The sequence below is a fragment of the Enhydra lutris genome, unplaced genomic scaffold (assembly GCF_002288905.1).
Source record: "Enhydra lutris kenyoni isolate GAN:26980312 unplaced genomic scaffold, ASM228890v2 scaffoldscaffold34, whole genome shotgun sequence".
NCBI lineage: Eukaryota > Metazoa > Chordata > Mammalia > Carnivora > Mustelidae > Enhydra > Enhydra lutris.
Window position 1 is genome coordinate 13,500,127 of NW_019154118.1, and position 24,573 is coordinate 13,524,699.

A 24,573-nucleotide genomic window follows, 5' to 3' on the forward strand; every position below is an offset into this window, starting at 1 on the left:
TGCTGTCATCTCATCATCTGAACACTAGAACATGTGATTTATCTGGACTCCCACTGTCTTCTAATTGGCCTCAATTCTTTCCTTTTTAAAATTTAGTTCAAAAGTATCATTCTGGATAACTCTTTTTTTTTTCATCTGATCTGTATTTCTGCCTACTGCTGCCCTTGAAAATTATCTCAAACCATTAGATGGTCCACTATGAAACCACTTCTGTTCTTCAAATTCGTATCATTAAAGAAATCTTCCTTGCTTAAGTGGATCCATTTAAAAATCTGTGTTCTCTTTCTTGTCCATCAATCATTTCCATTTCACATCCACATAGAATGTGTCCCTTATGAAAATCAGACTTTTAAAAAATACATAATTACAGTGAGAGAAACTGATGCAGAATCTTAAACTATTTAATGAATTTGGTGAAACTGGGGTAGCCAAACTACTTCCTGGTTCAAAAATACATGAGTCAATAAAACCACACTTGTCCTTGTAAAAAGGAGAGACATGAGAATTCAACCACTTTTTCCCTATACGGTACAAAACAAGGACTCACGGAGGCCTCAAATTATGTAATTTTTTTAACTCAGTACTTTTCAGTATCAAATTTCTCAGAATGGGAATGGATCCTGAAAAAAAATGACCAAGTAAGAAATCTACCTCTTTCTGCCACTCCAGTTCATATGGAGTGATAAGACCAGTTGTATTGAGGAACATACGAACTAAAACACTGTTCCATCCTGATCTCCCACACTCACAAAGAACTACCTCCAGAAACTATGAAATACAAACGAGGCTAAGATGTAAGTTACAGACACACCTTACATATTTCTCCATGTTGTAGATTTCTCTCACAGCATAACCCTTCTCCTAGAATGTTTTGATTTCTCCTCTAACCAAGTTCTATATTAGGGTTAGTTCAAGTCTCATAGCATTGAATCTTTTCTTGATCATACTAATTAACTCTCTCCTAAATTTTTTCCCCAGTCACTATGCCAATTATTTGGGTCAACAAAAACTGCCTTATATGTTTGTAAATGTGAATATCTTGTAATCCAGCTAGGCTGTAAGGTCACTGAGGACACGCCAGTCTTGTACTGTCTTGTATCCTCCAAGTTCCTTGACAGAATACCTGTTTGAAACATTACCACTCAATATTGTTCATGCCATGTAAGTGCAACTAAGATGCCTTATGGCCAATCAGGAGGAAAAGAAATCGTTTTGAGTTTTTTAAAAAACTGAAGTCATATCAAGGGAGAAAGGCTATGCAATTCTAATTCCGAAATAAAGGAAATCATCTGGAAACAAGACAATATTCTGGTTTGAAGTCCTAAGTACTAAGCTCCCAGTACATAAATGTTTGAGGTCACGTCTTTCTTACCTTTCATAGGAGAGCCCTGAGGTGTGGCTGGGACATGGACTCCCATACCAGGACCACGACGGTAAGGGAAATTTTCAGGACTATATTTTTCACATAATACTTGCATAAAACTCCTTCCACTAGGTTGATCCATCTTCCTTTCCTAAAATTCTACAAGAAACCAAGAGATTGTCAGAGTTATTTATTTGTCATATATGAAATTTTTACTGCAAACCAATTATTTATAAGGCACTAGCCCAGGCACTGCAGGCATATAAGACATGGTCACTGCCCTCAGGAATTTACACTGTGCTAAGACCTTACAATTTAGGGGAGCTATATATGTAGACAAATGACAGCAATGCAGTCCAGCATATGATAATTGCAGTACAGATTAACAGTGCCACAAGATGTAGATGAGGAGAAAATCATTTCCAGTCAAGGGTAACAGGAAGACTTTTCGCTGGTACCTGGGGTTTATGTGTTAAGAGGAAAAAGAAAGGTGGAGACTCAACATCAGACTAAAGAGTTTGTATGAATCCTTTGATATTTATTCCTCAAAATCTATTTTCCCCTTCTTCCGTAGTAAAAGAATTTTTTTTTTTAAGTAGGCGCCGCACCCAGCATAGAGCCCAATGCAGGGATTGAACTCACAACCCTGAGATCAAGACCTGAGCTGAGATCAAGAGTCGGACACATAACAGACTGAGCCACCCAGGCACCTTAGTGAAAGAATTTTTCACTGTGCACATAGTACTTAGGAATGAGTATATGACTAAGTTCTAGTTGATGAGATAGAAACAGTCTATGGCAGTTTCTGGGAATCCTCCTTAAAAGATAGCAGAACGTACCCTTTGCCTCCTTCTTTGTCTCCAGGTCAATTCTGTTGCCTAGGAAGCAAATACCTCTTTGCACTATGGGCCCACGGAACATACCCCAAGGACGGTGGAACAAAGAGCTGACAGGAACTTAAGTCCTAAGGACTTCATGGAACTGAGCTGCCATAGTGGTTGTGTATCTCTGGAAATTTACTGGAAGATATATAACCCTCTGTTTTATTTACGCCACTGTTCCATTTTTCAGTTACTTATGAATGGACCCAATCCTGACTAATACAGAATGTCCTTTCTTTTGGTTTTGAGTTTGGGTGGACTCTTCACCATCTAACTGCAGCTACAGGTCCAAGCATACAGTAACTCCAGCATCCTCTCAGTACGCACACATAGGTTAAAACAGGTAATTAAGACATGCTAATTTCTGACAGTCTGCTAACCCCTTTTCTTGAGGGGCTGGCCTATGATCTATATTAAATATGAATCAAAATATAGGCAATTGACTACTATAGTTCCAACTATCAAATGACAAGCTTTTTACTAAAACAATCAGAAAAACCAAGGAGAATAAAGAGTACTCTAAGAAGGGATATCATGAGAAAAGGTGTTTAACAATGTGAATGTACACGGTCTAACAGAAAACAGCATCAGGAGTAACTAAACAGGAACCTCACAGCAGGTCATGTGTGCTATATTAAGAAGCTGAACTTTTGTGCTATTCCTTATGTTCCACAAATAAGTGAAACCATATGATAACTGACTTTCTCTGCTTGACTTATTTCATGGAGCATAACCTCCTCCAGTCCCATCCATAGGCAAACAATGAATCATGGAACACTACATCAAAAACTAATGATGTACTGTATGGTGACTAACATAATACAATAAAAAAAATTTTTTTTTAAAGAAGCTGAACTTTATTCTGTAGAAAACAAGAAGAAATTAACAGGTATTAAGGAAGGGAATATAACTACCGAAGTTTTTGGAAAACCCATTCTGACAATCAAATGGCTGATGAATATGAAGGAATACAGATTGAAGGTAGGGAGAAGAGCTAGAAGGACACTACAGAAACATACGAGACCTCAGGCAAGGAAAATAAAGCAAAAATAAACTATTGGGACTCCATCAAAATAAAAAGCTTTTGCACAGCAAAGGAAACCATCAAGAAAACAAAAACAACTTACTCGATGGGAAAAGACATTTGCAAGTGATATATCCAATAAGGGGTTAGTGTCCGGAATATGTAAAGAACTTATACAACTCAACACTAAAAACAAACAAACAAATGATCTGATTAAAAAATAGGCAGAGGATCTGAAGACTCTTTTCCAAAGAAGACTACAGGTGGCTAGCAGGCCCATGAAAAGATCCTCAATATCACTAATCATCAGGGAAACTGCAAATCAAAACCACAATAAGATACCACCTTACATTAGTCAAATTGGCTAGTATCAAAAAGACAAGAAATAAGTGTTGGGAGAGTACGTGGAGTAACTGGAACCCTCATGCACTGTTGGTAGGAATGTATATTGGTACAGGCACTGTAGAAAACTACATTCAGGTTCCTCCAAAAATTAAAAATAGAGAAACCATATAATCCAGTATTTTCTCCAGTGAACAATCACCCAAAGAAAATGAAAACAGTGATTTGAAAAGGTATATACACCCCTATGTTTAATGCAGCAATACTTACTACAGTCAAGGTAAGGAAGCAACCCAAGCTTCATTCATCAACAGATGAATGGATACAGAAGATGTGGTGTGTACACACACACACACACACACACACAAAACGCACACTGGAATATTACTCAGCCATAAAAAAAGAATGAGATCTTGCTATTTGGGACAAAATGGATGGACCTAGAGGGCATTATGCTAAATGAAATAAGAAAGAGAAAAACAAATACCATGGGATTTCACTTCTTTACAGAATTTAAAAAACAAAACAAAAAAAACCACCTTTTTTTTTCGAGATTTTATTTATGTATTTGAGAGGGGGAGGAGGCGCAGGAGAAGGAGAGAATCTCAAGCAGGCTCCCCAATGAGCACAGAGCTCAGTGTGGGGCTTGATCTCATGACCTGAGCAGAAATCAAGAGTTGGATGCCTAATAGACTGAGCCACCCAGGCACCCCAAAACCAGAATTTTATTTTTTTTTTAAAGATCTTATTTATTTATTTGACAGAGAGAGTATAAGGAGGGGCGGGGAGAGGGAGAAGCAGGCTCCAACTGAGCAGAGAGCCCAACATGAGACTCAGTCTCAGGACCCTGAGATCACGACCTGAGCCGATGGCAGATGCTTAACCGACTGAGCCATGCAGCCGCCCCCAAAACCAGACTTTTAAATACAAAGAAAAACATGGTTGACAGATGGGAGACAAGTGGGGAGATGGGCGAAATAGATAAAAAGGATTAAGAGATACAGACTTCCAGTTATAAAAAAGTCATGGAGATAAATAAAAAGTACAGTACAGGGAATACAGCAATATGGTAATAATATTGTATGTTGTATGTATGTAATAATATGGTAACAACGTTGTATGTGTGTAATACTGCATGCTGACCACACTTACCATGGTGAGTATTGAGTGATATACAGGATTGTTATATATCTGAAACTAACATAACACTGTATGTTAGTTATACTTCAATAAAAAATAAAGTGCAATGCTATAAAACGTTTAAAAAAAAGAACACCCAAAACAAAACAGGAGAGAGATGACGAGGGCCTGAGGTGATACAGTGGTAGGACAAAGAGAAAGCAGTGGCAGATTCAAGGTCAATTTAGAAAGCAAGCTTTTCGGGAATTATGGGGGCTGAGGGTCGTGAGATGGAAAAGACTGACCCTCAGATTTCTAGTACAGGTGGCTAGGTGACTGATGATACCATTAAGTAAAAAGAAAATATGAAGAGATTGAGTTGTGCAGAAGAAAATGATGAATCCCACTGTATACAACACATTCAGCCTGAGGCATCTGAGGACTACCCAAGGGAACAGTCTGCAGTTGGGTGAGAAACGTGAGCTGGAGGGGAAGATTTTGACATCAGCAGGATATAGGAAATATTACCAGTAAGAATGGCAGGACAACAGAACTCTCCGGGACACTGATGTTTAAGGAACAGTCAGAAGAAGCAGAGTCATGAAAGAAAAGAAAAGGAATAACCAGAGGAGAGTGTACAGTCAATATGTTGAGAAGTTTTTATTAGAAGGGCAGCAGACAAGCAGGGGAGAATGAAATGGGCTGATAAATAAGGCAGGAACAGGAAGGAGTAGGGAATCAGGGGCAACTGTCCAGATTTTCCCTCTTAAAACAGAAGAGGGCTGAACACAGCTAACAGAGAAGCAGCAAGTGGAACTGAAGAGGCTGAAAATGAATACTGGTATACGGTCCTAGAAGCAACTCATGGGTATGAGCATTAAAAACTTCTCAGAAGGCTGTTCGATACCAGCCAGACAATGCTGCGTACTGTTTGCCCTTGGAAGTGACACATTTACTTCACTGTGTCACACTGGTTTACTTTGGCTTATACAGTTTAATGATACTGAGCGTCGGGCATTTTTCTCATGGGACCGTCCTAACTCCATGACCACATTACAAAGGGGAGCGGAGGTGTGTCGTTTAATTTCCCCAGTAGGGGCTCACAGCATCTGGCACAGTGCACAGCACAGAACTCAACAAATGTCTGCTGACAAGTGATACTAGCTCCCGCGTGCTGAGTGAAAGAGCAGAGAATTCGCCACTCAGCTCTACAGTGTGGTGGCATTGGGCAAGACACTTTTCTCTAGGACTCCCATGTCTTCGTCTGTAAAGTAAGATATAAATATCTCTACTACTTGGATTTCAGGGTTGCCATAGAGCCTTAAAATATCCAAATGCAGTTTGGGATTCCAGGGCTGTTGCAAAACTCTAAAACATACAGATGTTACTAACTATATATTACAGGAGGTGGTAGCATGGTAGAAAGCACACGAACGTAGGAGACTCAGGCTCTGTTATTTACTAGCTGGGTAGAATATAAGCTAGTTATGTAACCTCTCTACTTTAATTTTCATACCTATGGATGGGCTAAAATTTTTCTCTTGGGTTTGTAATAAGAATTTGAAAAAAAAAAAAACTTCATGAATATAGAAGTGGTTTTAGGGTTGCCTGAGTGGTGCAGTTGGCTGAACGTCAGACTCTTGGCTTCGGTTCAGGTCATGATCTCAGGGTCGTGAGATGGAGCCCCACGTCAGGCTCCACACTGGGTGTGGATTCTGCTTGGGATTCTCTCTCTCCCTCCCCTTCTGCCCCTCCTTTCCCTCCCTCTCCCTCATAAATAAATAAACTGTTAAAAAAGAAAAAGTGGTCTCTCAACTCGCTTCATTCCCTGGATTACCACCAGGGCTATGTCCACTGTCCTCTGTGAAACCAATTCACAAATGCCTAGAACACACAGTAGATACCACTAAGCACACGTGCACCTACTGAATGCAAGTTTCATTTACCAAGGTTTAGACCATCAAGTACATTTCATAATAACGATATCACAAGTTATCTTGAAAATTCATGGCTGCCCTCGGTCAGTCTCCTCATCTGTAAGCTTACAGACAGAACCTGTGTTCTTTCTGTCCGCACAGAGTGATAAATGTCTGCCGCTGTGCTCTATGCCGGCACTGATCGTGTCAGAACTGAACGGTGTGTTCATCGAAGGCTCCGGGAGCCTTCAGGTGGACGGTTCTTTTACGACGTGAACTTATCACCAAGAGCAGACAACACAGAGCGGGACCTAGGCCACTAGTGACAGACAGCACAGTTCCCATCAAGGACCTGTCTCGAGCAGAATGCCAAGAGAATTTGTAGATGCATTCAACAAACGTCAAAGAAGTTGCGCTGCCACCTTCTATACAATTAGCAGTTCAAAAGAATAAAGAGTGAGTGGGAAGGGTGCTGAACTGCCACTGCCAGAATAATACTCCCCGAGTTTAAATAGCATCTTTAAACGGAGGCTTTGGAACCACTGTAACCAATACAAGGGCAACAATCTTATACACAACTTAAATATAGGCAAACCAAGAAATGGCAACATCAGAGACACACTCAAATTAAAATCAGTGCTAGTAAGCCAGCAATCATGGGAACTTAACAAGTTGTTCCTCGTGGCCTCGTGCTTTTAACACCTCTTCCAAATAGTCTGGGTTTTGTTTTGTTTGTTTGTTTGTATTCTATCTTCCTTTTTTCCTAAAGACTTAAAAGAAATGCCAGGCGCCTTCCCTGGTCATTTTCCAGGATAGTCTACTGGAATAGCTTTCCAGGAATGCAGATAGTGTACACATTAATACACGAGTTTTGAATTAGGACATTAAGACTGCAAAATGGATCAGTAACATAAATCTATGTAAAAATCTGTTGGGGCAGTTTTGGGAGGAACAGTAGGTGGGAAAGGAAAACTGAAAACCAGACAGACCAAAAAATGAGGAAATACAGGATGGAAAAAGATCTTTAACTGGAGCCTTTAAAAGTTTTTTTTTGGGGGGGGATGGGGGGTAATCTATGACTTTCTGGAAAGAACAGGTGTCACGTTACATCTGACTACCTCTACAGTTGGCAGAGTTTTAATGCATTTCTAAAAGTATTCTAAATTGATTCTGAAAGCCAAGAGCCAGGAATCTTGGGTGATGTTGCTTGGTTCCATTACCAAGTCCTGGAGTGTGCCTGTGAAAATCTCAACTGCTTTGTGCCTCAAATCCTAACTATAAAAGTGCCTGGAGAAAGTCAGGATGAAGTGCAAATTGGCGGATAAGCTGCTCAGGACATTTTCGCCAAGTAGATTAGTATCAGAACAGAATATCCAGTCACCTGAAACTCCATTTGTACTTTATGTTCCCAATCAAAGGGTCAAGGTCAAAATCAGTATGAAACGGAACACAACTGAAAACAGTATTTCTGATCACTAACACTGCAAGGTATACAAGATAGATCTTTATGCTGGTACGCAATATCATTATTACTTCATCACAAAACTTTATGGTAGATTACCATACTTCATAAAGTGTGAAGACTACTGGTCTCACTCACAACTTAAAAAAAAAAAATGCCACCCTATAGACTCCAAACTATACATTTTAAAGCTTACAAAAAATAGACTGATCTGCTTATAAATGGATAGGATAAAATAGAAATTCGTAAAATTAGTACCTATGGTTGACACCAGAGAGAGGAAAAGGAAGACTAAGGGTGGGAAGGAAATTTGCTTTAAGGAATAAGTTCACCCATTTGAACCACTGAACCCACTGCAAACACACACATTCTTCTGCTTTCATATATTATCTCTCTGAAATATAAACATTTTAAGTGATATATCTGGAAATGACCTAATAATTTGTCACATGACTTTTTATTTCTCATTATTATCAACTGTCTGTGAAAAAAATTCCAAATTGGACCGTGTGAAATTTATAATATTAATTTTAAAAAAGGAGTTGGGGAGTGAGGAAGCAAAGAGAAATAAAAGGGTGGCCGAAAGGAAATAAATAGTTTTCTCTACTATCTCTTTTTTCACACTTTATCAAATGGTTCCCATTAAACCTATCTGCCCATTCATTTATTCATAAAATGTGTGCCCTCACAAAGCTTACCATCTCATTTAGTTTCATTCAACAAAGATGAACCTAAAACAAACAAAAACAAAGATGAACCAGACACTGACTCTGTGCCACGCACTGTGCTACACACGAAAGAAAGTGAGAATGAGTACAATCCACACTCTGCCCTCAGGGCATCCACAGTCTAGAAGGAAATACACGGAGATAACACAATACCTGAAATAAGGCACACAAAAATAGTGAATTCAAAAGAAAAAGTGATTCGCTTTTGGAAGTACGATCGAGGAGGCTGAAGGTAAAACCAGAGCCATTTTGAAAGACGATGAAGACTGGGTGGACAGGCTGGAGGAGAGCACTGCAGGCACAGGACATACTAGAATGTGAACAGGCACAAGAGACAGGAGACAAGGTATGATGCGGTTCCCTAAAGTATGAAATACACATCGGGAGAGCAGGTGAGACAGGAGGCGGATGATGGCTGGCTCATGACTGACCTTGCTCAGGTTCGACTTCCTCTTAGAGAAAAGAAAACTTTTGCTAGATCGCTGTGAATACAGTATGAGGATGGAGGTCACTGATCTTTACCTAGAATATCAAGAGGTCAAAAATGATGAGAACTTTTTAATCCCTAAAAGCCCGGGCAGTTAGGAGTTTGTTCCTCTTAAGGGAAGCGCTTTCAGTGCAGACGGCGGGTAGAAACCATAGCATAAGGAATTCAGGTTGTAAGTGAGGACTGAGTACGGACCAGCCTTTAAGAAGCTCAGATGAAAAAGGGAGGACAGATGAAGAAACACCCAGTGCTCAGAAAGAGAGTTTTCTATCTTGTTCTTTTTAAAAAAAGGACAAAGAGAAATTTATAGGCTGAATCTAGGGTGTGTAGGGAGCGGGGGAGTGGGGGGGGAGGTTGACAAAACAAGTCTGAAGAGGAAAATTTCAATAGTTTCAAAGAATCTCTTAGATCAGTAGATTTCTCAATTTTTGCAAGTTTGTTTGTTTTTTAAAGCCCTTTTTTTTGCTTTGTGGACTCCTAATATCACCAACAGAGAGCTTCCTTTTTAGAGAAATGCCCCTATACCCAAACCCTGCCAGATTCTTAGACATTTTAGGTAGCTGGGACTCTAGTCTGTTTCATTTTCTAAATCTTTCGGATCTTTAGCGTTAAGTCCACCCCAGTAAAACATAATTACATTACTCTGGGAAAGTACATAGGTGTGTTACGTATTTTTCCCTTCAGGAAAGGTTAAATAAATGAATGAATAAAGGTCTATTAATAAGCTTCTTTCTAAATAACTGTTTTAAAAAATGCAAGTGATAGACACTCTGAATTTTTTTAAAATGTCCAGTTGAAAATTAGCAAAAAACCTGTAACCCCATATACTTTTCATGTAGGTGTAGTTTCCCTTTTTATGAAGGCATATAAATAAGTGTTACCAAAAGCTTTTCTTATCAGAAGCATATCATACCATAAGCCCCAGCCATACCAGGAAGCTTTGGTCAACAGATTTAGTAAGTAGGTTAAGCTTGAGGATGCACCTAATGGTGTGTATTTTTTCTGGGCCATTTTCCCACGCTATGTAGATACATATTTTTTTTAAACAAAACTGAATTACTTTTAGGTTGTTGTGTAACCTGCCTTTTTGCTAAATGGCTCATGAAAAACTTTCTGTATCAGTAAATATATATCTACATAATAATCGTTTTTAAGGTTTGTAAAGTATTCCATTAACAAGCTTCTGCAGCTAAAGTCATAAATGGCAGCTATCTCACCCATAAAAACACTTCAGGGACATCGTCCAAGGCAATATAGTTAAGCTACACAGTGTCATCCTGTATGACTTCTAATTTCATTTATCATACAGTATGTATACCTGCAATTTCATTGCACTTAACCTCTCCTGACCACTATATAATATACCTAAATGGATGCCTTCTTAGGATAAAAATAAGGAAAATAAATTACAAAGCTTCCGAATTAGTCAGCAGAATTACAGTTCAGCAATTCATAAATTTACTCTGGGCATTCCAAGTGCCCGACTTGACTACGGCTGATAAATCCATTATCAGAACACACCACCTGCCACGATTTCACACCCTACTCTGAACCACCCTATTTCTCAGTCTCAGCTGTACACTAAACTACATTCAAGTGTAAATGTGGCACATCAACTCTTCTTGGAAGAAGATTAAACCCCCCCCTCAAAAAAAAAAAAAAAAACACCTAACCAGCAAAAAAGCCCCAAACACACCCAACGCTGCCAAATGAAATGTGAATTCTGACTCCTAGTCGGTCCTTGGGATTATACTTTTTTAGTATGGCACTGCTACTCTCTTCACTTAGCACAGCACTGGGCTTCACCTTAAAAGCAGGACAGACATTAAAATACCTAACCCAAATTCTTTACTTTGTTATATTAGTGGCACCAAAGGTATGCATAAAACTGTGACTCTGTTATCAGCAAGTAGGAATTCAGAGCTGTCCGTATGTCTACTAAAGACCTATACTGCACACGCGGCAAGTCTGATGTTGGGCAAAGAGTCCATTTCCTCATCTACAACAGCAGGCTAGCAAACATGACTTCCTGTCATGCCCAGGGTCTACTAGATGTAAACATGGCACTTGAAATTTCTGATCTAAACACTTTAGCCCATGAGTTTTATGATTTTGATGAAAAAGTAAGAAAAAAATTAAGAAAACACTTTTTAAAAAATAAAAATACATACACACATAAAAAAGAAAATACTGCTATTTAGACGAAAGTACCTCTTTATGTGAAAATATTTCTAAGCACTTCTTTCTTGATTTGCACAGCTTCTTACTGTCCAGAAACGTTGGCTTAAGCGAGTTGTCTATATCTTATGAAATCAGGCATTCTGAAATAAAAATTTAAAAAAGCATTTTCTATACACTTTCAGCAATCACAAGAACAATGAAAAAAGTTTAACATTCATTATATCCTTTACTTCAATGGCTTCCAAGCAGAGCTCCACTCTTATTCCCCCTCTTGACTCCTTCACCAACAAATATGCATCCAGCCCTACCTTACTATGTGGCCAGATTCCTTTCGGGAAAATCTCAAGTCTTTAATGTTGCATTCACTCAAAATTCAGGAGGTAGATACATTAATTCTTGGGTTGAAATTCCCCAAAAGCCAAGTGTCCCCACACCGAGATTCATAATCTTTTAAAGCCTAGTAATTTCCATAACCACCTTCTGAAATAGACAAACTAACACTTATCTCTGTTTACAGGACAGTAAACCGAGGTGACTTGCTTGGGTTTCTGTGGCCCAACCAGCATGCTAAGTCATACTTTTTGCATCCCTAGTCTGTTGAGTCATGTATGCTATCTTTACTAAAAACAGGAATATTTCATGTCAACAGTATATGGCATCACGCACAAATCACAGAAATATCAACTTATTAAAATAACTGAAAACCTTACAGCCAAAATACCTCTTAAAACTGTATCAGTGTTCCCAAACCACAGAACTAAAGCAGTGGGACTGACTGGTCAAGTTACCAAAGGTATAAAAATGATCAATTTCCTATTTTCACCAAAAAGCAATGGATATTAGTCTCTTGAACAGAGTAGTTTTCTTTAGAAGAAAATCAAATATGCATGCCATCTTTCAGCTATGAATACACAAGTTTAAGGTCATTACTCAGCTGTTTACAGGACAGATTACCCCCATTATCTCTCCTCCTGAACACCTACAGAAGCTATCAAGTTGAGACAAGCCTTCACCAGGAACAAACTACTAGTTCATTCCTCTGCAAGCAACCTTGTAGAGTTGTTTACAAACCATTCTGGCTCATAAACAGGGATTACCAAAATGTTAAACATCAGCCATATGGAGAAGTTGCAGTTTACAGGTCATTAAAAAAAAAAAAAAAATTCACTAGATCCTTCTACATTTAGTGTTATGGAGGTACTGTCCAGGGTAACACCTGCTATTCTAAAACCAAATTGCCTGGATTTAAGTCAGGACTGACTCCACTACTCTGTAGGGTGGTGGGCAAATTATTTGGGCTCTCTGAGTCTCATCCATAAAAAGGCATAAGAGATAGCCCCTAGCTCCTAGCTTGTGGGGTTGCTAAAGAATGAATGGAGATAAAACGGGTAAAAAGTGTGTAGCACAGTGCCTGGCACCTAGAAAGCACTTATAAATATCCAATGGTTATTGCTTCTACTGCTACCCCTATCACTACTACCATCACTACCCAGGGAACATGGTAGCATTAATACACACCTGGGGGACTGACTTATAATTTTTGTTAAATAGATTTGATGTAATTTTTTTTTGGTCCCAGGACTATGCCAATTAGTGCCAATTAATGATTCAGGCACTAAAAATGTCTGACCCTAATAATTTTATTCCTCCTTAACTGGAAGGTCTTTCCCTCTCTTCTCCACCTGCCTAAATGTTATGTATTTTTCAACACCTTGCTCAGAATCTACTTCACAGATGAAGCCTTTCCAGATACCTCCTGCCATAATGATCCATTTCCTTTGAGCTGAGCTCATGGAATCTATCGCCTAAACTAGTCAGTGGGTGATTCATCAATCACGTGTTGGCATGGCATCATTTTTGTCCCATATGCCATTATAATTTAAATTGTGTACAGTGATGTGACTTTTCACGTGTTTATGTCTCATGGCCTTAGACTGTATAGCTCTTGAAGGTAATGTCCATATCCCATAATGCTTCTCTTTATCTATCAAGGGCTGGAATTTTGCATATAATTGGCACTCCATAAGTGTGCTAATCAATGAGTTTTCTAATCATTTTTGAGTGTTTATCAAATGTACTTTACAAAATAAAAAAAAGCAAGTTTATTAATAAGCTGAGATCTGAGTACTTGAGAAAAAAATGCTTCATAGCTACCATTGAAATGCATAATTATGTGTACCTCTCCACAGAGATTCCAAAAATAAGAGATGAAGTGATAAAACAATGAATCAGGAGCAGTCAGAAATATTTGCTACCTAGCACAAGTTAAATTATTCTGCAAAAACTACAGCCACAACAAATTTAATACTGATTACTTTAGTATCCACATACTTCACATTTCATACGCAAAAGTTAATGATTTATGCCATACTTCAGAAAAACAGGCACTGTTCAGTAACTAAAGATGAATATATGTGCCTTTCTGGCGAGAATGTAAAATGGCATAGCTACTGTGGAAAACAGTATGGCAGTTCCTCAAAAAATTAAACCTGTAATTACCATATGATCCAGCAATCCTACTTGTGAATATATAAAAAAGGAACTGAAAGCTTGGCCTTGGGAAGATTTGTACACCAATGTTCCTAGAAGCATTATGCACAACAGCCAAAAGATGGAAATGACCTTGCTATCCATGGATGGATGATCGGATAAGGAAAATGTGGTCTATCCATACGATGAAATGTTATTCAGCTTTGAAAAGGAAGGAAATTGTGACACATGAATGAACTTTGAAGACAATGTTAACTGAAAGAAACCAGACAGAAAAGGACAAATACCACATGGTTAAAGCTTACAGGAGTTATCTGTGGAGTAGCCAAATTCATAGAGACAGAAAGTAGAATGATGGTTGCCAGGGGCCGAGGAAGGGGGTGGGGAATGTTGAGTTCCTGATTCACGGGGACAGATTCATGGGAACAGTCTGGGAACATGAAAAAGTTCTGGAGATGGATGGCACCATGAATGTGCTTCATGCCACTGAACTATATACAGTTAAAAGTGGTTAAAACAGTACATTTTATGTTATATTTTACATATATATGAAATATATATTCATATATTCATTTCATTCATTTCATATATATTCATATGTATGAAATATTTCATATAGATGATTTTTAATATATATTCATATTCATGAAATATTTCATATAGATGATATTTAAATATTAAATATTGATATTTATTAATATTAATATATTAAATATATAAATATTTCATATGTGTGATATTTCATATATATGAAATAATAAAACATTTCAAAAAATTAAGAAATAAAATATATGCTGTGTATATAAAAAAAAAGATGAACAGAGGTCAAACCCAAAGTTTCTGGTTATTATTCTCTTGGCACACTTATCAAATTAACACCAACAATGCACTTAAGAATCTTAAATGGTGAGTAAAGGATAAACTAGCCAAGTCTCAGTAAATGCATTTTGTGAGAGGTTTGATTTATAAAGTATACAATCTTCATTTATCTTTCTTGGACTCCTTTACTGATGTTCACATGGAGAAATATCACCAACGGATGAGGATTTAATAGAGTTGACATTTTAAAAACCTCTAAAGGGCACTTGCCTTTAAAAAACTTATGCCTTAAGTTACTAAGAGTGCCTACGAGAAAATATGATCCTCACACAAAAGTCACAGTAATAAGGGTTTAATAATTTACATTTGTTTTCAATATTTTAAGGGTTGTAATTCTTCCCTAAAATTCATTTACCTGTGAACTAAATAACAATACTGAGATTATAAATAAAAACATTCTCTAGCAAGAAGTGTTTTTTTATTGAGATAATGGTATTTGGCAATCAGAACTTTGTATCTGAGAGATCCAGTGCATTAAGTTATTCTCTTAAAATAAAATGTTATAAAACATGTGTAAGCATGAGAAAAGAAAAAAGGTGCTAAAGGTAATGGTCTCCTGAGAGACTGCTTCCAACAAGATTTCATAGTTTAGTCAAGCATCATTATTACAGCATTGTTTGCAAATTTGCCCACTCCATAAAATTCGTTTGTAACCCCCAAATCAGTATTTGCAGCATGTTCCCAGTCATTTGTAGATACTAATCTGAGGTGCACGCTTCCCGCTGAGATAGAACAGGCCAGCACTCTGCATCCTGCGTCAGCTCTCGCATTACAAACAAATCATAAACTTTCATTGTAAACTCACATTGTAAACTTTCCGTGATTTAGTGCCATGGTTTTCACATCTTTGTGTGATTTGGTTGGTGATTTCACTATTGAAAATGGCTCCAAAGTGAACTGTGGAAGTGCTGCCCAGTCTTACACACAAGAAGCCGTGGTATGCCTTGTGGAGAAAATCCATGGTAGATAAGATTTACTGTGGCATGAATTATCAGTGCCATCCACTCTGAATTCAAAGTTAGTAACTCAACCATATATACTGAATAACGTGTCTTTAAACAGACACACACAAAACAAGGTTATGTAGTGATCAGTTGACAAAAATATTATGACCAGAAGCTGGCAGGAACCTCACCCCATATCTCCCATAGGAGCAATGGGTCCATATTCACTCATTCAGTTTTCACAGCAACTTTGCATGACTACCATGAATAACAAGAACCAAGAACCGACAGAACTGACTGTACTTTGTTAAACAATGGGGTGAGGGAAATCAATGGAATAGAAAAGACAGCTCACAAATAGGCCCATGTGAATATGGCAGGAAATGGCAAAGACATCAGTAGGTCAAAGTTAAACTTCAGTAACTGGTCTTGGGACAAGTGATTATCAATCTGGGAAAAGGAAAATGAATCCTTACCTCAAAACACAGAAAAAGACACAACTGCCGATGAAATGCCAAAGTCAAACTTTATCCCATGAGAAGAGAAGTTATTTTTTTCTAAGGGGAGAAGAGCTTTAAGATTTTGATTTATAGAAATACTTCATAAACAAAACAAAAAGAATCCATTAAGGAAAAATCAACCAGAAAAATAAAAAACTTTTGATCATCAAAAGACATTAAACATGAAAAACTAAAACTCAGAAATGGGGAAAAGATACTCCCAACACATGTAACTAATATGGAGAACTCCTAAAAATAATAAGAAAAACGCAAACAACCCAATAGAAAAATGACAAAAGACATGAACAGTATTTAACAGAAGATAAAATTCAAATGGCTAATATATGTAAAAGATGTTCAAGTTTAATAATATTCAGAAGTAAAGATGAAAATCTCAGTAAAATACTACTTTATCTAAATCAGCAAAACTTAAAAACTCTGATAATACCAAAGTGTCAGAGAAATTGTAGAACAGAAGCTCACTGGTAGTGGGAGTAAAAATAACTCAAAAAAACTGGTATGAACACCTTGGAAAACATTTTATCACTGTCTAGTGAAGTTGAAGATGCACATACCCTGTAGTACAGCAATTCTACTTCTCACTGTAAAATCTATAGGAACTCCTGACCAGGAAACAAACACAAGAATGCCCACAACAAAAATACTGTGTGAATTTTTGAAAAATCCTGGCCCAAAAAAGGCCCTTATATTCAAGAACAGGTAATGGGATAAATTACATTATATTCATAAATGAAATGTTACACAGCAATGGAAATTAACAACTGATAGTTCTCAATGGCTTTCTCATCAAAATGAATGACTTTTAAAATCAAGAAATTGAAGACACAAATACATGGAAATCTATTCCATGCTCACGGATTGGAAGAATTCATATTGTTAAAAAGTCCACGTCACCCAAAGTAATACAGATGCAATGCAATACTTATCAAAATTCCAATGGCATACTTCACAGAACTAGAACAAGTCATTCTAAAATTTATATGGAACTATAAAAAACCTGGAACAGCCAAAGCAATCTTGAGAAAGAAGAAAGCTGGAAGTATCATGCTACCTGATTTCAAACTAGACTGCAAAGCTACAACAATCAAAACAGTATGGTAGAGATAAAGGGGATTAATAGAACTTATGCTGATGAGCACCAAGAAATGTATAGAATTATAAAATCACCATATTGTACATTTGAAACTATTATAACACTGTACATTAATCATACTTTTTTTTTTAAAGTGTGGTTTGGTACAAAAACAGACACACAGATCAATGGGACGGAACTGAGAGCCAAGAAATAAACCCACACACATATGCACAATTAATCTACAACAAAGGAGTGTACAATAGAGGACAGTCTTCAGTAAATGATGTTGGGAAAACTGAACAGCCACATGCAAAAGAATTAAACTATATCACTATCTCACACCATACACAAAATTAACTCAAAATGAATTAAAGCCTTGAATGTGAGATCTGAAACCATAAAATTCTTAGATGAAAGCACAGGTGGTAAGCTCCTTGACATCAGTCTTAGCAATGTCTTTGTGGGTCTGACTCCAAAGACAAGGGAAACGAAACAAAAATAAACAAATGGGACTACATCAAACTAATGTGCTTATGCACCATGAAGGAAACCATCATCAAAACAAAGAGGCAATCTACTGGGAATTTGTAAGCTACATATCTGATAAGGGGTTAATACCCAAAATATACAAAGAACTCATACAACTTAACAACAACAACAACAAAAAATCAGAACAACCAGATTAAAAAATGGGCAGTGGATCAAAATAAGTATTTCTCCGAAGAAGACATACATATGGCCAATACGCACATGAACTCTTACCATCACTATTAGGGAAATGCAAATCAAAACCCACAATGAGATTCATTTAACACCTGTTAAAATGGCTATTATCAAAAAGAAAAGAAACAAGTGTTGGCTAGGATGTGGAGAAAAGGGAACACTTGCATACTGGTCGGATTGTAAACTGGAGCAGCCACTGTGGAAAACAGTATGGAGATTCCGCAAAATATTAAGAATAGAACCATCATATGACCCAGCTAACTCACTTTTGGGTATTAATTCCAAGAATACAAAAACACTAATTCAAAAAGATGTATACCCCTATGTTCACTACAGCATTATTTACAACAGCCGAGATAAGGAAACAACCTAAGTGTCCATCTGATAGATAAATGCATAAAGATGATGAGGTATATTTATACAATGGAATAGTACTTAGCATAAAAAAGAATGACATCTTGCCATCTGCAACAACACGGATAGACCTTAAGGGTATTGCGCTAAGTGAAATAAGTCAAACAAGTACCGTATGACTTCACTCAAAAGCAGAATCTAAAAAACAAAACAAATGAACAACAAACAAAATACAACAAAAATAAATTCATAGATACAGAGGACAGAATGATGGTTATCGGAGGAGAAGGGCGGGGAATGAAAAAAGTGAAGGAGGTCAACTGATTGGTGATGGATGGCTGCTAGACTTCCAGTCGTGACCACTCTGTAGTGTATGCAGATGTGAATTATAAGGCTATATACCTGAAACTTCCTTTAAAAAAAAACAAAACACTGTTGAAAGGATAAAATAATCACAAAAATATATATAGTACAATTCCACTTCCAATTCAAAAACAGCATATCAATCACCGTATTGTTTAGGGTCACATACATATGTAATACCAACTATAAAGAAAAGTCAGAGAGTAACACACACAAAATTCAGGGTTGTGGCATCCTTGGAGGGCGAGCATGTATTGTCAGGGACTGGCACACACAGGGCAAAAACAGAACTCTCAATTCCCTCTTCAAACCTGCTCTTCCTCCACCAGTCCCCACCTTTGGAGATCTATTTGATTTTCTCTCTTCCTCTCACACCCCTATGTAATTAATCAGCGAGGTCTGTCAACAGTACCTCTCAAACACCCCAATTCTGCCCAATTCTTTTTGTCTCCATTACTTTACTCTGGTGTAAGCCTCCATCAACAGCTCACTGGGACTGCTGCAATAGCTCCCTTCCTTGTCTCTCACGACTACACCACCATTCTCCACAACAAAGCCAAGTGATCTTTAAGTCGAATCACATCCTCTAAGTTCTCCAAAGGCCTCCCTTCACACTTAGAATGAAACCTAATCTCTATCCTGGTCTTCAGGCCTCCCTCCAATCTGTTCTCTGCTCACCTCTCTGCCCTTCCCTCCTCCCACCCACTAGGTTTCAGCCAGCCTGGCTTTCTACTTCTCAAAACTTCCAGGCTGATTCCCTCATAAGGCATTCGCACAGGACTGCCTTTTACCTGGCTCTTGGTTTTGCTGTCTTCATCTCAGCATCCAAGCCTCAAATTTAAACACAAATGTTACCTTCTCAATGAGGCTGCCTTTAACCAACCCATCAAAACTAGCTCCACTGCTCCCATCAATCACTGACTACTCCAGCCTCTCTCACTCTTTATGGCACTTTCCACTGTATGTTAATTTAGAGCTTCAGTCCCCTTCCACCAGAACCTTAAGTCCCACGAGGGTAGAGATTTGTCAGTCCAGCTCAGTGTTACAAGCAGGATTATCTGGCACAGGGCAACGAATATTTGCTGAATGAAGAGTGAATTTTACTTTGATGTAATATGTTCTGGCAGTGAAAGGAAAATCAAGTATACCAGTGATAAGTATGACAGAATCGAAAGAGAAATTCTGAAAATCACTGGAAAAGCATTAATCGCAGAACTTAAAGCATCCTTTTCTTAACAGCTAGTAATAGATCACATTCCTAAGGGCCGTTAATGAATTCTTAGTAAAAGTTTCACACAGCCATAGTCTAGAATTTTGGAAGTGTGTCATCTTGCTCAAATCTGTTTTTAGAAGAGCATGGGCCTTCAGTTCAGCCTAAGTTCAGATCTGCACTGGAATTTGAACAAGTTACTTACCTCTTCATGCCTGCTTTCTCATTTGTAAAATGGAACTATTAATAGCTACTTTGTAGTCATTAGAGTCACTGTGAAGATTAAATGATGTGTTTAAAGCATCTAGTTGTATCTGGCATGAAGTAGTCAACAAATTGTCATTACTATTATTATGAGTGCTGAGAAATAGGAAAGTCCAGATGAATAGGACAGCTCAAAAACTGTGTACCTACTGTAATGTAAAGCATCATGCTAGGTAAGTAATTCTCAAATTTTACTGTACAGAAGACCCCCACCTAGGCAAATCCCAAGATTCTGATTTACTAAGTCGAGGGTGGAAGTTTCAGAGAACTGCAGTTTTCACCATAAATTCCATCAATTCTGATTCATTTGGTCCATGAACTCCGATTAATCCTGTGCTAGGTGTCCTAACGATTAGAGGTTCTTTGAGCTTCCTGTCCTCTATGAATTTACAATCTAAAAGAGGTAAAAACAACATATACAAATAATACAAAGCAATGTAGGAAAAGTAGTGTAGACAGGACAGGAAAGAAAGACTTCAAAGAAGAAGGGTCATCGGTAATAAAATGATGAGTAGGAATTCATGAAGAACACGTTTCCCAGACTTTCAGGAATAATGTTACATTACAAAAGAAAGTACAATGAGCAGACAGCTTGGCAGGAACAGAGGATCTGCAGTTAGGATGGAAAGACAATGTCAAGGGAAAAAAAACAAACAGAGGCTCTAGAATACCATCAATGTCAACCTCAACAGTATGGGCTTTATTCAGTGCTGGCACTAGGAAGTTAGTGGTTTTTGAGTAGAGAAATGATAAATTAGGGTACTGTTCTTTGGAAGAGCACTCTTGATGAAGCTATGCAAGATCAAGTAGAATGAGAGTAAAAGACAATGGCAGTAGTGAGGCTGTCAGCACTCTAATCTCAAAGAAATGAGAGTCAGGAGAAGGAAATGAAAAAGATTAAAAAGGAAGGAATGGTAACTCTTAATGACTCACTGCATGTAGGGCAAAGGCAACAATCACAGCTAGCTGACTGCTTCACTCCTAAAGTCCAAACTGTAGCACTGTCAGTTTCATGTTACTTTCTAGAACTTTTTCTTATATAGCTAATTAGCCTAAGTATATAAAGAGTTCACTTGCTTAAAACACAGCCCACAATTAAGAGGTCAGTAAATAGGCCTCTGACTAGCCAAAATACATGTCACATAGTTCATACACTAAAAGTATTTGTGTATATATAATAAACATAAATACATATACAATAGAATATTATTCAGAGCTGCACAATCATATTTTACACAAAGTTCTAACAAATGTAAGCATCTAACTTCCAAACCCACAGCAGTTTGGAAGCAAAAATTAGGGGAAAAGAGCCTTTTTTAGGACATACCTAAGAGTCTGAGGTTCAAGAAAAAAAAATGAAAACTATAAAAAAGCACACACAATCACTCAGGTTAAGTTCTCCACAACTGTTTATTGACAGGTACACATGATTCCCAGAAAAATGAAATTAATGAGATTCTTCCTTCATGTTCCAAGCAACTACCACAAAAAGAAAGCTTTTAAACATTCTTTAAAACTAAAGATTTCAAAACAAATATTCACCTGATAAAAAGATACTTTTTAAAGGATGGCTGACACATGCCAACCCAGACCCTCTCACCAGTACCCAAGATACAGTCAATAAATAAATAATTTACAACACACAGAGTTTGAAGATGATTAAAAATGCTTTCGGAAGGCATCTCATCAAGAATATGGCCCCAAAGATGAAGTTTAATTGGGCAATTCTTTCCTGATGGCTATGACTTGGAATTCCATGTCCCAAATAATATGAAGGCATCATCAACAAGAATTAACACCAATAAACTGGTCTTAAACACATACCCTATAAGTTTACCTACTGAACTCAGGCAACATTACTTGACACTCAACATCATGTAACAATAAGCTGAATGACAACCTTTAAAAAAACTTGTAACCATAGCAACTCATGAAGGTCTCCCGCTTCGTTCACCAATACTTATTAATGTTTATAATATGGTTCATATAAAGACCTCATCTATTTTACAAATAGATGAAAACATCATGGCAGGGGGAATTAGATGTTGACGGACTCAAAGTTACACTTAGGTTTATGATTATGTTTCAAGTATATACTAAAGCCATACATCTGTATCTTTAATTATATAGAATTATTAAACCACATATTACTGGAGTAAGAAGGGTTTAGGTTTCAGCTTGAAGAGTTTTTAAATAGCAGAAAAGCAAATCAGTGTATATTTACAACACTGTAACATTAAAATTACCTTACGTAGATTGTGGGATAAAACAACTAAACCGAATTAGGCTTCTCATTTTCCTTCACATGGCAAAGGACAGAGAAAATTAAAGCATACACTTCAAAAATGTCATAAAATGATCAGGCCACATTAAGATATCAAAGATTAAGATTATGCTCCAAAACACCAAATCTGCTGTTATAAATATATGTAAACAAATGAAGCAGTCAGTTGCACCCCCACCCAAACCCATCTCCTAATCATCCTGGCTCCCTAGAATCATACAACATGAGGACACTAACTGAAGCCAAAGAAATGTGCCTAGGAGACAGTGTTTTTCAAAGTGCAACCTGTGACCCATAAATCAATTTAGTGGATTTCAGTCAGCATTTTTAATGAAAGAGAATGGAACATAATAGAAATTACCAGAATGCATCACATGTAATAAGGGTAAACAGTGCTGTGTGAAACTTTTCATTCATATATAGGTATGTACTAGACTGTAATGTAAAAAGTACTTCTTAATATGGGGCATGATTTAAAAAAAAAAAAAAAAAAAAGTTTGAAAGCGCTTACCCTAGAGATCTATTTCTAATGTCTGAGGACCCAAAGGCTGAGTGTTTTCATTAGTCTCAACACCTGCATGTAATATCTTTGCTCAAGATGGCCTCCTGGAAACCAATTTAAGACCTCCAGGGCAGCGGAAAAAGAAAGAGGTCAGCCCCAGCTAAGCCTGTGTCTGGACCTAAAAGGGTTGCTAACTTCCCCCAAACAACAGCCCTAGGCGGTGCCTACAAGCTCTGAGTAACTTAGCAACCTTCAGACTAGAGCTCCTCCTTTCTCCACTGGCTGTCAACAGTTCAATTCTTCCAACCAACTTTTCTTAACTACAACTTCTAAAATCACTGTGTCAAGAGAAGACAGTATGAAATTTCTTCTCGCTTCATCAATTCCCAGAATGTCTCCCTAGGAGAGGATCTAGAACTCTGTACTTCCCATTCTCAACAAAGAATGAAGCTCCACATAGATCCCTACACTGCCCCCTTCCAAAACCCCAGAACAGGGTTCTCTCCTCCCAGGCCCCATCTTAACTCCAATCCCCTCACTCTCAGCATCTCCCAACTCGAGGGCCAAACGATTCTCCCGAAAGCCCGTCTTAAACTACCGCACCCTCTCATCAGCCCCTGGAAGGAGCAGGCCTAGTGTCCCAGGAGCCTGGAAATGCCCGCCAGCTCCATTCCCCACCAAACCTCCCTGGGTACATGTCCTCTGCTTCCCCTCCCCCACTTTGGATACAGTAGTTCAGAGACAAAGTTTTCTATTTCCCCAGCAGCCCCAGACTCCTGTCCACCTCCTACCACCCAGGGAAATCTTTCCATCCCCCACGCCCCGGGGCACGGTGAGAAGCCGGGATTCTCCCAGGGACTCAGGCTCCCGCCTCACCCAGCCCCCGCCTGGCCCTCTGCCTGCTCCCAACCCAGGGCCCTCCCCGCGCCTCCCCAGCCAGGCCAGGCCCCATCCTCCCTCCCGCCGCCGGCAGGTGGCCCATTCCTCCCCTCCTCCCAGGCAGGCCTCGTCCCGCTCCCAGTTTTTCCCCCGTTTCCCCACACTGCGCCCCAGCAGGAACGGCCCTCCGCGCCTCGGCTCCAGAGGGGAGCGCCTGGGGCCTCGAGAAGCCGACGGAGCCGGCGGGCCCAGGCTCCACTCACCCCTCGGCCCGGGAGGCGGGGGAGCTGCTACGGCGGCTCCTCGGGCTGCGCCTCTCCTCCCCCCTCCCGGCCACCGCCTTTGCCGCCGCTCAGCCTCCGGCCTGGTCCCGGCCGGCCCCGGCCCGGCTCCGCTTCACCTGGTCCCCCACTCTGGCCGCCGGAGCCCAGTGTCCTGCATTGACCCGGAAGCAGCTTCCACGGCCCAACAACAACACGTGACCCTGCCGCACGTGTCACGTCCGCTGCGTGGATGGGAGGGGGCGCCGGGGGAGCGGGTCCTCCCCCAGCAAGCTCGGGTTGCCATAGCAACGGGGAGGCC

At 38.8% G+C, this 24,573-nt stretch overlaps 1 protein-coding gene across 1 annotated transcript in view; it reads right to left on the minus strand.

Annotated features, from left to right (window-relative positions):
* Nucleotides 1–24,300, minus strand: part of LOC111153826 (tubulin folding cofactor E like) — a 74,255-nt gene extending 49,955 nt beyond the window's left edge. Inside the window, exons 1-3 of the mRNA XM_022513082.1 lie at nt 24,255–24,300; nt 11,534–11,643; nt 1,373–1,522 (exon numbers count right to left, since the gene is read on the minus strand). Of these exons, the coding sequence (XP_022368790.1) occupies nt 1,373–1,505 (133 nt within the window). The 5' untranslated portion in view covers nt 1,506–1,522; nt 11,534–11,643; nt 24,255–24,300. The remainder of the gene's footprint in view (nt 1–1,372; nt 1,523–11,533; nt 11,644–24,254) is intronic.
* Nucleotides 24,301–24,573: the final 273 nt, after the last annotated feature.